We start from the raw sequence: 12,580 nt of genomic DNA, 5'->3' as shown, positions 1-12,580 counted from the left end.
CATCCTTAACTTACTTCTGGACATTTCAATGAAGAGTTAAGTAGACAGCTTTATCAATGGAGCTTTTGATATCAATTACTTAAAATTTCAAAGAATCAACAATCCTTATATTCAGTTTTTAGTCTATAAAATGAATTGAACTGGGCAGGCATAAAGCAGACCTAGCTCCTACCTATATGAGGTTTGCTGTCTACCAGTAAAATAAGAAAAATACTTGAATACTATATAAAAATAAATAATTAAGAGTTCAATGAATAGTTCAAGATGCGATTAACTGCAAATACACACTGTAAGTACTACATAAAACTAGAAAAGAGATCATTTATTCATTCATCAATCATTTAATTGGTATTTATGTTGTGTCAGACATTATATCTCCTCTGTAGACTGTGCCTCGGAACTCAGACTTGTATACCCAATTTTTTATCTGAAATCTCCATATAAGGACATTATATGGACAGACATTTCAAACTTAACATGTCTTACAGTGAATTTAAATTCTCTCGCCAAATCTTCTCCTGCAGTCTTCCCCATCTGAAAGGCAACTCAGTCCTCTGGTGGTTAAGGCCAAAAAACAAACAAATCTAAACCCAAAACAAAATACCACATTCATCCCTGAGTCCTCACTCTTTCTCACACTTTCTGTTGAATTGGTAAACAAACCCTATTGGCCCTACTTTTGAAATGTATTTGACTCCAACCACATCTCACAACCTCAAAGACTACCATTCAGGCCTCTGCTGGGATCACGTGATAGCATCAGGATTAATGGTGACCCTGGTTCAACCCTGGACCCTCTGCAACCATAGATCCTGTCCCCCTCCCAATCAAGGCCATCTAGATGAACAGGCTTGCAGATCAGAGAGCACTTACAATCTATCAGACACGTATCTAAGCTTGTTGCAAGTATTACTGAATTCTCACAAGAACTTTACACTGTACAGACTATTACTCTCTGTGTTTTATCAGTGGAGAAACAAAGTCACAGGGAGGGCAAGTCATTTGTCAAGATCACACAGCTGGCACGTCGGAAAGACAGGGCTCAAGTCCTGACATTCTGGCCCAGGTTCTTGGTTTCTGGGCTACCTCCCTCCATTGGCTTCCCTTCTCACTCTTGGGAAAGCTCCCTCCAAGTCTTCATGATGGGCTTCATGATCTGTCCCCCATTACCTCAACGGCTCACCTTCTACTACCTCTCTTTGGCTTGCTTGGCCCCACTGGCCTCTTCACTGTGCCCCAGACACCCTTAGTGTCTTCCCAGATTAGCAACTTCCATCCTGGCTCGTCCTTCTGCTTTAGACATTTTCCCGCAGACAGTGGCATGATTCACTTCCTTACCTACTTTGGGTCTTTCCCCAAATGTCACTTTTTTACTTATTGAATATCTCCCTTAACGAACATCTTAACCAATATATCTAGACGTGATCCTAAACACTTAACATATATTTTACTTCATTAAACCCTCAAACCAGCTCTGGGTTGATGGGAATGTTACCTCCATCTAAAAGATGAGAAAAAGAGAAATGTTAAATAATGTGGGGAAGCTCACATAGCTGCTAAGTGGTGAAGCCAAGATTCCAACCTAGAGGCTCTGGCTCCCAAGTCTATACTCTCTCTCTCTCTCATCGTCCCTCCCTCTCCCCACCCACCTCTCACACACATCACATGCAAACACACATGCAACGGTGTCTAACGGGTGACACAAAAATGAAAGAGAAAAAAAATGAGTTTGTTCAGAAGCTTAGAGCCAGAGTAAGAAGATGATTAGCTTATCAGTATAAAGAAGGACAAGAGGTCAAGAGTGCAGATTATCAGTTTCCAGAGCCGTGGTTCTCTGGATGTCATCCATGGGGCTCCTCCATCAGAAGTGCTTGGAGGGGGCACCTGGGTGGCTCAGTGGGTTAAGCCTCTGCCTTTGGCCCCGGTCATGATCTCAGGGTTCTGGAATAAAGTCCTGCATAGGGCTCTCTGTTTGGTGGAAAGCCTGCTTCCTCCTCTCTCTGTCAAATAAAATAAATGAAATCTTAAAAAAAAAAAAAAAAAAAAGGAGTGCTTGGAGGTGTTTGCTAAGAATGCAGATGTCCAGGCTGAATTCCACACCTTCGTATATAGAGTCTCTGGGTCCAGAAGCCCAAGTATTTGTTCACACATAAGAATTCCTAGGTGATTTTAAAGCACATTAAAGTTTTTGAACTGCTATCTTGGAAGATAAGGAATAATTTCATTGATTCAAATTTGTATACTAAACATGACAATGCTAATACGGCATTTCCATAACAACAACATTTGGGAAATGTACTGTCAACGTAAAATTTTGCAACTCAGGACAGGGATCTTTGGTGGGTTTGTTCATGGGTGGATTCCAAATGCCTAGGACCGTGGCTGGCACATAGTGGGTCACCAATTAATAGCTGTTGAATGCATGAATTTAGAGAGGCCCAGAGGAAACACTTAGGATGCACAATGATTCCATATGAGCAGTCGGAGATTTCCATCAGACTTCTCATAAAAATTCAGTTATGTCCTTATTTCCTTAGAGATATGAACAGAGTGGAAATTATACTGCCTTTTGTAATCCTTGATCTAAGTGTGACTTGAGGGTGTAGCATTTAGTAGCTGTGTGATGTGAATAAGATATTCAATCTTTCTGAAGCCGTTTCCTTCACCAGTAAATGGATCCTCATTCTATTTAATGTCCATAAACTTATTATATAAATTAAAGAGATCTTTGAAAAGATAAGGCATTGTTATATGTATTTATTTTTTTAGTATTCTGTCACTCAGAGAGGCACAGCCCAAATCAAATGACTTTCATTTAAAAACTTTTAGTGTAACAGGTACTTTCCATTCATTATTTACTACATCCTGGATAGCTAAATGCTGAAATCTAAGAGGAAAAAGTCGATTGTGCTGAAACCATGCAACATCTCCCCAATTTTTGAAACATTAGCACACCACCTCCATCCATACATGCGATTCCAGTGACTAAGCAGATCTCTCCCTGAACCTCAAGAAAAGACGCTACCCTCTACTTTTTTCTTGCTGATAAAATAGGTGCACAAAGAGGGAGTAATATTGTCTTGTATAAGCAAAGCACAGACAGAAATGTTAATGTTATTTGACAAATGACAAGAGACAGCCTTCTAATTTAAACACCATGCATTCCGCAAAATTCTCAAAAAACTTTATTCTGATTTTTGCCTAACTTAAGCATTTTTAAAGGCATTCCCATTGCCGGGTCAGAGATGAAAGTTCCAAATACCTGGAAGTTAAGCCATTTAGCTCCTGACACCTATACAACTGGATTGGTTACATGTAATCGAAAACTATGTTTGGGGCTCTTCTTTCAAATTAGAGACACAAAATACAATCCACTGAGACCAAACTCCCCAAGTTTTCTTTTTTTCTCTGCACAGAAGCAAATAACAGCACATAGAATGTGAGGCAGAAGAGAATTTCTAACAGACCAATAAATTGCACATTTCGTGACAGATCTAAGAGAAGGCTAATCAGCTCTGAGTGATGGAAGTAGTTTTAAAGATTTCCCCCACATTGTAAAGCACAGTAGTAAACTCTAGGTCCCACATTCCTTTATCTCAAGCTGAACACCCCAAACCCTAAATTGCAACCTCATCTCTATAATAACAGTTCCATCCACGAAGGCTGCTTCGCCACAAATACCATACCATGATGATGAGGGTTCTGGGTCTACTCATTTCATCGTCACTTTCCAGAGGCAAAATTTCGTGGGATGGTTCCTCTTGGCGTCGTCTACAAATGTGTGGACAGCTCCTCTGGACCACAGAACGAAAAGCTTGAAGCAGAACAATGCTGGCAGAGCAGCCCATTGCTGCATCTTGGAGCCACAAAATAACTTCTATGTTGATGCTATGTTTGAGAAACAGTGGCTCCTTGTGCCTGAAAACAGCCTACATTGCAGCTGCAGCCAGCTCACTCTCCAATCACTTCCTTGAGCTCTGATCATCTGATCACCGCCAAATAGCTTGGATGCAGAGATGGGAAAGATTTGATCCACTGAAACTGAACACGCTCAGGAATATTAGAGCATTTCGCCCGGAGAGTTATTTCTCAATTCATTTCAAGAACATGTTTCCTGTTCATTACAATGATTCTCTCTGATTCCAGTTTCAGAGGTCTGAATAAATATATCTTTTTCCCTCATTCAAACAAATCACTCTTTTTCAGACTAAGCAACTGAAAATCTAACTCCACATTGACAATTTCCCAAGGCAAATGGGGGGTCCCATAAAGACTGAAAAGGATTGTTTTCTTTTTAACTGTAAGCACTTCTGCAAGGAAATTTTGTTAGACACCTCACAAAGTGATGGGGGTTTGACTTTTCATAGCTCCTAAGTTCCAGAAATGAAATTGGCTCATTCGAGATGCCGAACCCGCCGAATCAGAATGACTTACCAAAAGCATGCACACATTAACCAAGCCCACGTGAGTGACACCAGAGTTACCCCTGTGAGTCCCTTTCAATAGTATGGTTGTTCTGTTCCCACACATGCAGTTCTGCAGCCTAATACATTTTTATATTTACATAGGCGGTTTGTGGGGCTGAAAATATCTTTATCACTGAAGTCACTTGGTGAGTTCTGCCAAGCTGACCTCTGAGAAAAGGCAGTTGTAAAGCATTTTCACATCCTATCAGTAAGAATTCAAGGCTTCAGGAAGGACTTTGAGGTCTTCGGTAGTTAAGAGTCTAGTATTCCCTGACTCCTGGGAGACTAGTCACTTAGGAGGGAACCAGAGAGATGCTTAGAAATCACGTGACCTGCTTGGAATGGCTTCAAGATCTAATGGTATACTGTAAGAGAATAGGACAACAGGGGATGCTTGCACTAAAAATATCTCACAGCAAATGGATTTTGCTTACAAATGAGGAAAGTAAGAAATCCCCAGTAGGATTTTCAATGTCGGGATCTTTCTGTCAAGCTAATCCTTCCAGTGTAACTCTCAGGGATTCAAAGTAGAAATGTTTTCTTTGGTTTCTGCGCTCTTCAGTGCAAAGGGTATTTTGCAGGAAGTTTGCAGTAGGTTTGTTTTGCTATGAGGCGTGGCCATCCAGCTCCAGCAAAGTCGTTCTCACAGAAGCGTCTTGCATGATGCTCAATTAGGCATTAATTGCTCAGTAATCTGTCACAACACAGCATTATTTAATTGGTATGTTTGCCAGAGAAGTAAAACATTTTTTTTTCTTTTAAGAGGTACTGGCTGCCAGTAGTTTTTCATCTCCCTCTGTTTTGAGCAAACATATTTTAGTGCTGCTGGAAAAAGAAGAAAAAAATGCTAATGTTGCTGGCAAGTCCCCTAACCCCTCTGGACCTTTGTCAGAGTGCCCGGGTGCTAATCTAAACCATTGCTACTCCAAACAACTGGGACATTTATTGGAGAGAGGCTACAGTGTAGCCTGTCTGGCTTGTGTGCCCTGAAAAAAAAAAAAAAAAAAAAAATATATATATATATATATATATATATATATAGTGTCCACCAGAGACAAAGCAGGAAGTGGGCTTCCATGATTATGAAATGATTATGATTTTTTTTTTCTTTCAAAGATTTTATTTATTCATTTGACAGAAAGAGACACAGTGAGAGTAGGAACACAAGCAGGGGGAATGAGAGAGGGAGAAGCAGGCTTCCCGCCAAGCAGAGAGCCTGATGCAGGGCTTGATCCCAGGACCCTGGGATCATGACCTGAACCGAAGGCAGATTCTTAAGGACAGAGCCACCCAGGTGCCTCAAAAGTGTCTTTTCCAATATGATACAGTTGCTTCTCCAGGTTCCTAGTGTGCTTGCGCCACCACTGCCACACCCATGCCATGGGACTTTCCAGTTGTTCCCTTAGGGTCTGCTCATCTGCTCAGGAACGAGCAGGTTGGATGCAGCAAGGTACTGACTGTAGATCCTTAAACATTCCACTAGCTTTAATCGGCAGTGGGAAAGAGATCCTCTGCTGGGCACCATAGGCTTGGAGGGGACGGGAAAGTCCACATCCCAGACTTCGATCCAGGCTCCTCTCTCTCAATCTGGCTCTACTCGGGGGTGGCTTTTGGAGTCAGATGTTTTGGCAGATGCTGAAGTCTTTGGGGAAAACAAGCGAGATGCTTTCTAGCTATTAGAGTCCTGTTTTCATTGATCCCCTTGTTGCCTCTGAGGGATTCACCCCTATTATTGATGCACTGCTGTGGGGCTTTCAATCTTCTGTCTCGCTTTTTCTTTCAATTTCCATCATCAGGGAAAGGCAGCCTCCAAAAATTAGTTTCTTGGGAATTCAGTGCATACTATAGTTACCCAATGGGCAAGGGACCATCAGGACAAAAGACAAGGAATAGCAGACATATAAGCTCAACTTTTCTTATGAAATATTTTAAATGTGTAACAAAGTTGCCAGAAAGGGGTTGAATTCTGAGTTCTAAGTTTTGCATAGTAAATTAAGTTGGGGATGGGGTGGGTCAGGAAGAGATAAAAATGAACCTGAAGACTGGACTCCTACCCTCTCATATTTGGCATTCATGTTTATACACAGGAAATATATATTTTTAGAGATTTATTTGCTTGAGAGAGAGAACACACATCCATGACTGTGAGTCGGGGGAGGGGCAGAGCGGAAGGGACAAGCAGACTCTGTGCTGAATGGGGAGACCAGAGAAAGGCTCCATCTCATGACCCTTAGGTCATGACCTGTGCCAAAATCAAGAGTCTGACATTTAACCGACTAAGCCACCCAGGCACCCCTTTACACAGGAAATATTTAAAAACAAGGTGAAACTGAAAAAAATAAATTAAATAAATTTTTAAAATTATCTACAAAAAAATAAGTAAAATTCCAAGTTAAAAAATAAATAAAAACAAGGTGGAAATCCTTTACAGATGTCTGCTATTTTCATTTGAAGTATTAATAAGACAAATCGTTAATTTGGCTCTCAAGCATCAAATGTGCATAGCCTCCCTAGTAGATAACTTTTAGAGACTCTCTTTGGGCTCGTCTACCTCCTTCTCCTAACTGGGTTTTATTTTATGATTCACCAAGATGTTTATTAAATATAAAATGTGGAAAGCAAGATTTTTTAACTTACTGTCATGAATAAGGACATAATGTCACTAACATCTGTAAGACTGAATTTTCCAAATAAGTGGTGGGAACTAGATTTCACACACACATAAAACATCATATGTGTGTGTGTGTGTGTATACACATATGTTATTTTATAAATGTGTTCATTTATTCAGCACTCATGAAATATTAAAAGCGTGTACAGTGAAAAGCCTTCTTGCTTCAAAGCAGAGATGATAGCTTATCTATGAAATAGCCTTAGTGTAGACAGAAAGTAGAAGGGAGTGGGGGTGATTATTGATAAGGTTATGCTTATACTTATTGATAAGATTATGATTACACTTACACTTATGGATAGAAAGTTAACTGTAGGAAGACAAAGTAAGCAGCTTTGGAGAGTAAAGGATGTGTGTGTGTGTGTGTGTGTGTGAGAGAGAGAGAGAGGGGGAGAGAGAGAGAAGAGAAGAGAGAACCAAAAGGAAGAATGAATGAAGGAGCAGAAGTGAAAACATTTCCAGAATATCCCTGAACACTAGGGTCACTCTTACTCTTCTCTGGGACAGCTATTCACCCAGCCATACATCTCTTTTTAAAAAGTCCTGACAAATGAATTCTATTTTTAGAGCTGTTTTAGAAAATCTTTTGGACCAAGAATCATCTGATTCTAGATGTTGATATTTCTGCTGTTGGAAGAAAACATCCAAAGATCTTTTGACAACAAGAAAGGAAAATCCATATTTAATTTAAATAAATGATGCCTATTAAGAGTGTTGGACTGTCTCAGCTTCATTAAATTATGCAAGAGCTATATGTCTAAATGTAGGTTGAGATGTAGGCCAGGTTGGACTGGAGTGTGCCTAGAAACCGTGGAGGTGAAGTGACACCCTCTCCCACCCAAAATGTGCCCTGAAGCCTCTGAGTCTGCTCTGGCTCAGTGATAGATCTATTTGGAGGGAGTGAAGTTTTCTGTCATTTTCCTGTGTCAAGCTCACTGACAGCTCTTGCTGATAATAATATGTTGTCTTATAAAAACAAACAGAAGCTCAGATGAAAATACTTCAGTGGAGAAGTGAAGATTAACTTCCCTGCTGCTTCTTGGATACCCCTGATGCTGCCCAGCTTCATGTTTAAGCTATTGTGAGCTGCTGGTCACTATTTATAGAGGAGAATAGGGCCGTGACTAGATCTCACTTATGAACAGAAATGTATGATTGGAATTTTGAGAGTAGAAGACCTTGTCTACAAAAATTACATTCCAACAATCACATCTCAAGTGAATTGTCAACCCCCCAGAGATAGGTTCTCAACTCCCCACCCCAGGTTAAATTAAACCTACCTTTCTGCCTGCATCCAAACAAAAAGGTTCTGAAGCCACTTAGGACCTGCTTCTCATTTCACCTGCATGTCCCAGGCCGGTAGAACATGGTTTCCACCATATTTGGAGTATAGGCGTATAGGAAGAGTCTGAATGAAGTATGACCTTCTTCCCCAGGTCCAAATGACATGACATAACAAGGCAGTATATGAGGGAACATATTGATTACAAGAGCAAGAAAAGGGTGAAGCTCTGGGACATTTTGAGTAGAAGAGAGTTTTCTGGAAGTATTTCTGAAAGACTGCAAGTGAATGTCTGAGTGATGAACATCAGGGAGGGTATGTGCTATGGTGAGTGCTGGGGCCAATGCTCCGCCAGGTGTAAGCTGTGTGACCTTGAGAAAGCTGCTTAACCTCTCCGAGTCTCAATAGTATTCCCTATAAAATCGAGCTAATTCTATATGCGTACACTTAACTGAGAAGATCATTACAGAGCCTGACCCATAGTAATCATTAAGGGGACAGGTGTGGTGCTGCCTCCCCTAATGGTAACAGCAGAGGCTGGTCTTCTCCCTCTCAGCCTCTAGGCTCAGCTTACACATGACAGTGTCTTGGAGAAGCCTCCCCTGACAGGCTTTACCTGAAAGCCCTGAACCTCAATCCTTATCACTGCGTCCTGTGGGTTTTCCCCCTAACACACAAGCCAACATTAAATTCTGACTGGTTTAATTTTTAAAAAATATTTATTTATTATTTGAGAGAGGGAGAAAGAATGTGAGTAGGGAGAAGGGCTGAGGGAGAGAAGCAGGCTACCCACTGAGTAGGGAGCCCAACATGGGGCTTGATCCTATGACCCTAAGATCATGAGCTTTGCTGAAACCAAGAGTCAGATGCTTAACCAACTGACCCCCCAGGTGCCCCCTGATGGGTTTAATTTTTAAGCGATGTCTGTCCTTCTCTGTAAGAGCTGGGGCTATACATACTTGGTTCACTTTATGTCTGGTGCTTACCATGAAGTCTATAATGATGATGATGATGATACTAATAATAAAGCAAGCCCTTCTATGGTACTTATTATATGCCAGGAAATTTACATGTATTGTTTTATTTACACCTCACTCTACAAGGTAGTGCTTTGATCATCTGCATTTTACGGCTAAGGAAACTGAGGCACAGATAAGTTAAGTGACTTGCTCAGAGAATCATACTACGTGGCAGAACTAGAATTTGAGTTTAGCCAGTCTGGCTACAGAGTCCGAATTTTTTTTTTTTTTTTGAAAAAAATTTTTTTAAGTAGACTGTTATTTATTTATTTATATTTAAATTTTTTTTCATATAGTAAAAATTTTTTTATTTTTTTGTGTTATGTTAGTTACTATAAAATACATCATTAGTTTTTGATGCAGTGTTCCAAGATTCATTGTTTATGTACAACACCCAGTGCTCCAGGGAACACGTGTCCTCCTTAATACCCACCACCAGGCGTACCCATCCCCTCACCCTCCTCCCCTCTAAAACCCTCAGATTGTTACTCAGAGTCTACAGTCTCTCATGGTTTGTCGCCAAAAGATTTTATTAATTTATGAGAGAGAGAGAGAGAGAGAGCGCGTGTGTGCACACATGAGTGTGGGGGAGGGGCAGAGGGCGAGGAAGAAGCTGACCCCCACTGAGCAGGGAGGCTGATGTGGGGCTCAATCCCAGGACCCTGGGATCAGACCTGAGCTGAAGGAAGATGCTTCAACCAACTGAGCCACCTAGGTGCTCCTCCAGAGTCTGAATTTTTTTTTTTAAAGATTTTATTTATTTATTTGACAGAGAGATTACAAGTAGGCAGAGAGGCAGGCAGAGAGAAAGAGGAGGAAGCAGGCTCCCTGCTGAGCAGAGAGCCCGACGCGGAACTCGATCCCAGAACCCTGAGATCATGACCCGAGCCAAGGCAGCAGCTTAACCCACTGAGCCACCCAGGTGCCCCAGAGTCTGAATTTTTAACCAGTCCAAATGTCCCACTTACGCCAAGTAAGCCTTGTGTCTTCCAAAGGTGGAAAATAACCAGAAAAAACTTCAGCACGTGGTAGGGTGTAGTGAGGTAACCTTAGAAAATCCCCTTTGAGGGTTGGTATGTTTCTCCTAGGAAAATCTGTAATGTTTCCTTGCATGAGACTTTCAGAAAGTAGCTCGCAGTCTTAGAAGACTGTTTGGGGGTGGTCCTTTAAATTGTATTTTGATGGGAATTTAAAACATTTATAAATGTAATGAATTTGGTAAGAAAAGAATTTAAAAACTTTTGTTGTGTGAAGTGTTCATTGGCACTCATCTATTCAAATTGGCTATAAAAACCTACAGTGGTGATATGGAAACGTGATTGGGCCCCTTTGCAATGTCTTCATGTATCATCTATCCTTACCTGATGTAAGATGTTGGTTAGCAGCGAAATGTGCATCCCTGCCCAGAAAAGGGGTTTCTTTACATCCAGCAAGAATGGAGCCATCATCCCAGGATGTCCTTTGTGCCTGGACATGTCAAAGAGGAAGGTGGCTGCCAATCATTCTCGAGTCTGCTGGAGGCTGACAATCTGGACACGTCACTGTGGCACTGGGAACCGGCCACCAGCAGGTCTGGGCTAGTGTGAGCATCATGGGGGTGGGGAGGGTGGTGACTAGCAAGCTGGTCGGACTGCAGCTACCTCAAGAGCTTTGTCAAACCTTCCCCACCACCAGAGGTCATCTCTGCAGACTCATGGAAAGAGTGGTGGCCAAGACAAGGGGTAGAAAGCCCCATGCGCTCCTTAGGTGGTAACGCATCTTTTTCCACCGGAACTCGGTGATTTGCGGAAGGAATGAATCAGTCAACATGTGATAAAAATCAGCTCCCCCTCTAATTCCTCCTGCCCACTATCATGATCATCATCAAGTCTGAATCTTATTGGGCTTCTCTGTAAATTTCCCAGAGGCTCACAAATTGTTCCCAAGAGAAAGTGACCCCAAAGGAGTAGAGCCCCCCTAGATTAAAGGCAACTGCAGATGTACTCCCCTCAGACTGAGGAAAACCTGGTCAGCAGGCTTGGCCGTTTTCCAGGGTAGGGATTAGTGAGAATCTTTTTCCTTGCATCATTTCCAGATGGGTAAGCCCTCTCAGGCATAGAAACTCCAATGGTAAGGAGAGCGTTTATCAGGGCTTTCTTAGCTAAGAAAATTGCAAACACAACCCAGTGATGGGATCCTCCTTAAGGCCTTTATCAGCTTGTGTCTCTGCCTCTCCTGGTGCCTCTTTTCAAATCTATGTTGATAGTGACCCTTGCCCTCTTTTCCCCATATCCGTGATTTCAGAAGGGCTCACTTCTCGCAGTGTCTTGTTCTTCACTCTCACTTAATGAGAGCGCCCCCTCTTCACAGAAGGCATCTTTCCCACGTGATGACGTCTATTGAGTTGTACACTAATCACTTTGGAAACAAGTGCACTGTTCCTCCATTTCCAAAATCCAGGAGCTACTGCCAAGTTCCCCTTTATCCTCCTGTTCCTACCTCGGGCGCTGGCGCAGCTCAAAGCAGACGAGTTTTGCTGGTGCATTAGAGGCATCAGGAAATGATCCTTTAGTGCTCTCTAAGGCAGCTTCCCCATCAACAGCCTTCTGCAGCCCGCGAGGATAGTTTATGTTCCATTAATGTTATAGCTCACATTTCTCGGGATTTAAGTTTGATTGAACTCTTCTAGGGTCAGAATAAACTGTTCATATCCTTAATAGAAGGCAGTGTAGGGCAGCAGGTAGGCAAAGGCTCAGGAAGTAGTCGGCCAATTTCAAATCCCTGTTGAGCCACTTAGGACCTTTGTGACTCTAAGCAAAATGTGAAGCCTCAGTTTTCTCTTCTGTTAAATGGATGAGTATTCATGAGGATCTAATGTCTGTGTCAGAGCTTGTCACAGTAAGAGACCCATGGAGGTCTTCAGTGTACATCAGTTAGTTACATTAGAAAAAAAATTTTCAGATATTGCTTGCTTTTTCCCCTACCCTTTCCACAAATTGTATTTTTAAAAAAGTCTCCTGACTCCTCTTGCTCAGGGACACACAATGTTCCCTGCACGATGGAGCAACCGGGGGTGGTGCGTATGTCTCCACTGTGCTTTGAAGTGAGCTCTCATGATAATGGGAGACAATTCCCATAACCCCTTCTCAGTCCCCTTCATTGA

General features: G+C 41.9%; 1 protein-coding gene across 15 annotated transcripts in view; it reads right to left on the bottom strand.

Annotated features, from left to right (window-relative positions):
- The window catches only part of DOCK10 (dedicator of cytokinesis 10), a 261,474-nt gene that overhangs the window by 196,368 nt on the left and 52,526 nt on the right, over positions 1-12,580 (bottom strand). For 4 of the 15 annotated variants that reach the window (XM_082690393.1, XM_082690392.1, XM_082690398.1 and 1 more), the window contains exon 1: positions 3,687-3,957. The exons of 8 other annotated variants lie outside the window; for them this stretch is intronic. In XM_082690393.1, coding sequence (XP_082546519.1) covers positions 3,687-3,848 — 162 coding nt within the window. In that variant the 5' untranslated portion in view covers positions 3,849-3,957. Of the gene's footprint in view, positions 1-3,686; positions 3,958-12,580 lie in introns of those variants that run through there. 3 more of the 15 variants (XM_082690396.1, XM_082690397.1, XM_082690382.1) reach the window with 3 other exon arrangements.

The sequence above is a fragment of the Mustela nivalis genome (assembly GCF_964662115.1).
Source record: "Mustela nivalis genome assembly, chromosome: 11".
Lineage (NCBI taxonomy): Eukaryota > Metazoa > Chordata > Mammalia > Carnivora > Mustelidae > Mustela > Mustela nivalis.
The sequence above is the reverse complement of the archived record's forward strand: the minus strand, read 5'-3'. Positions and strand labels throughout refer to the sequence as shown.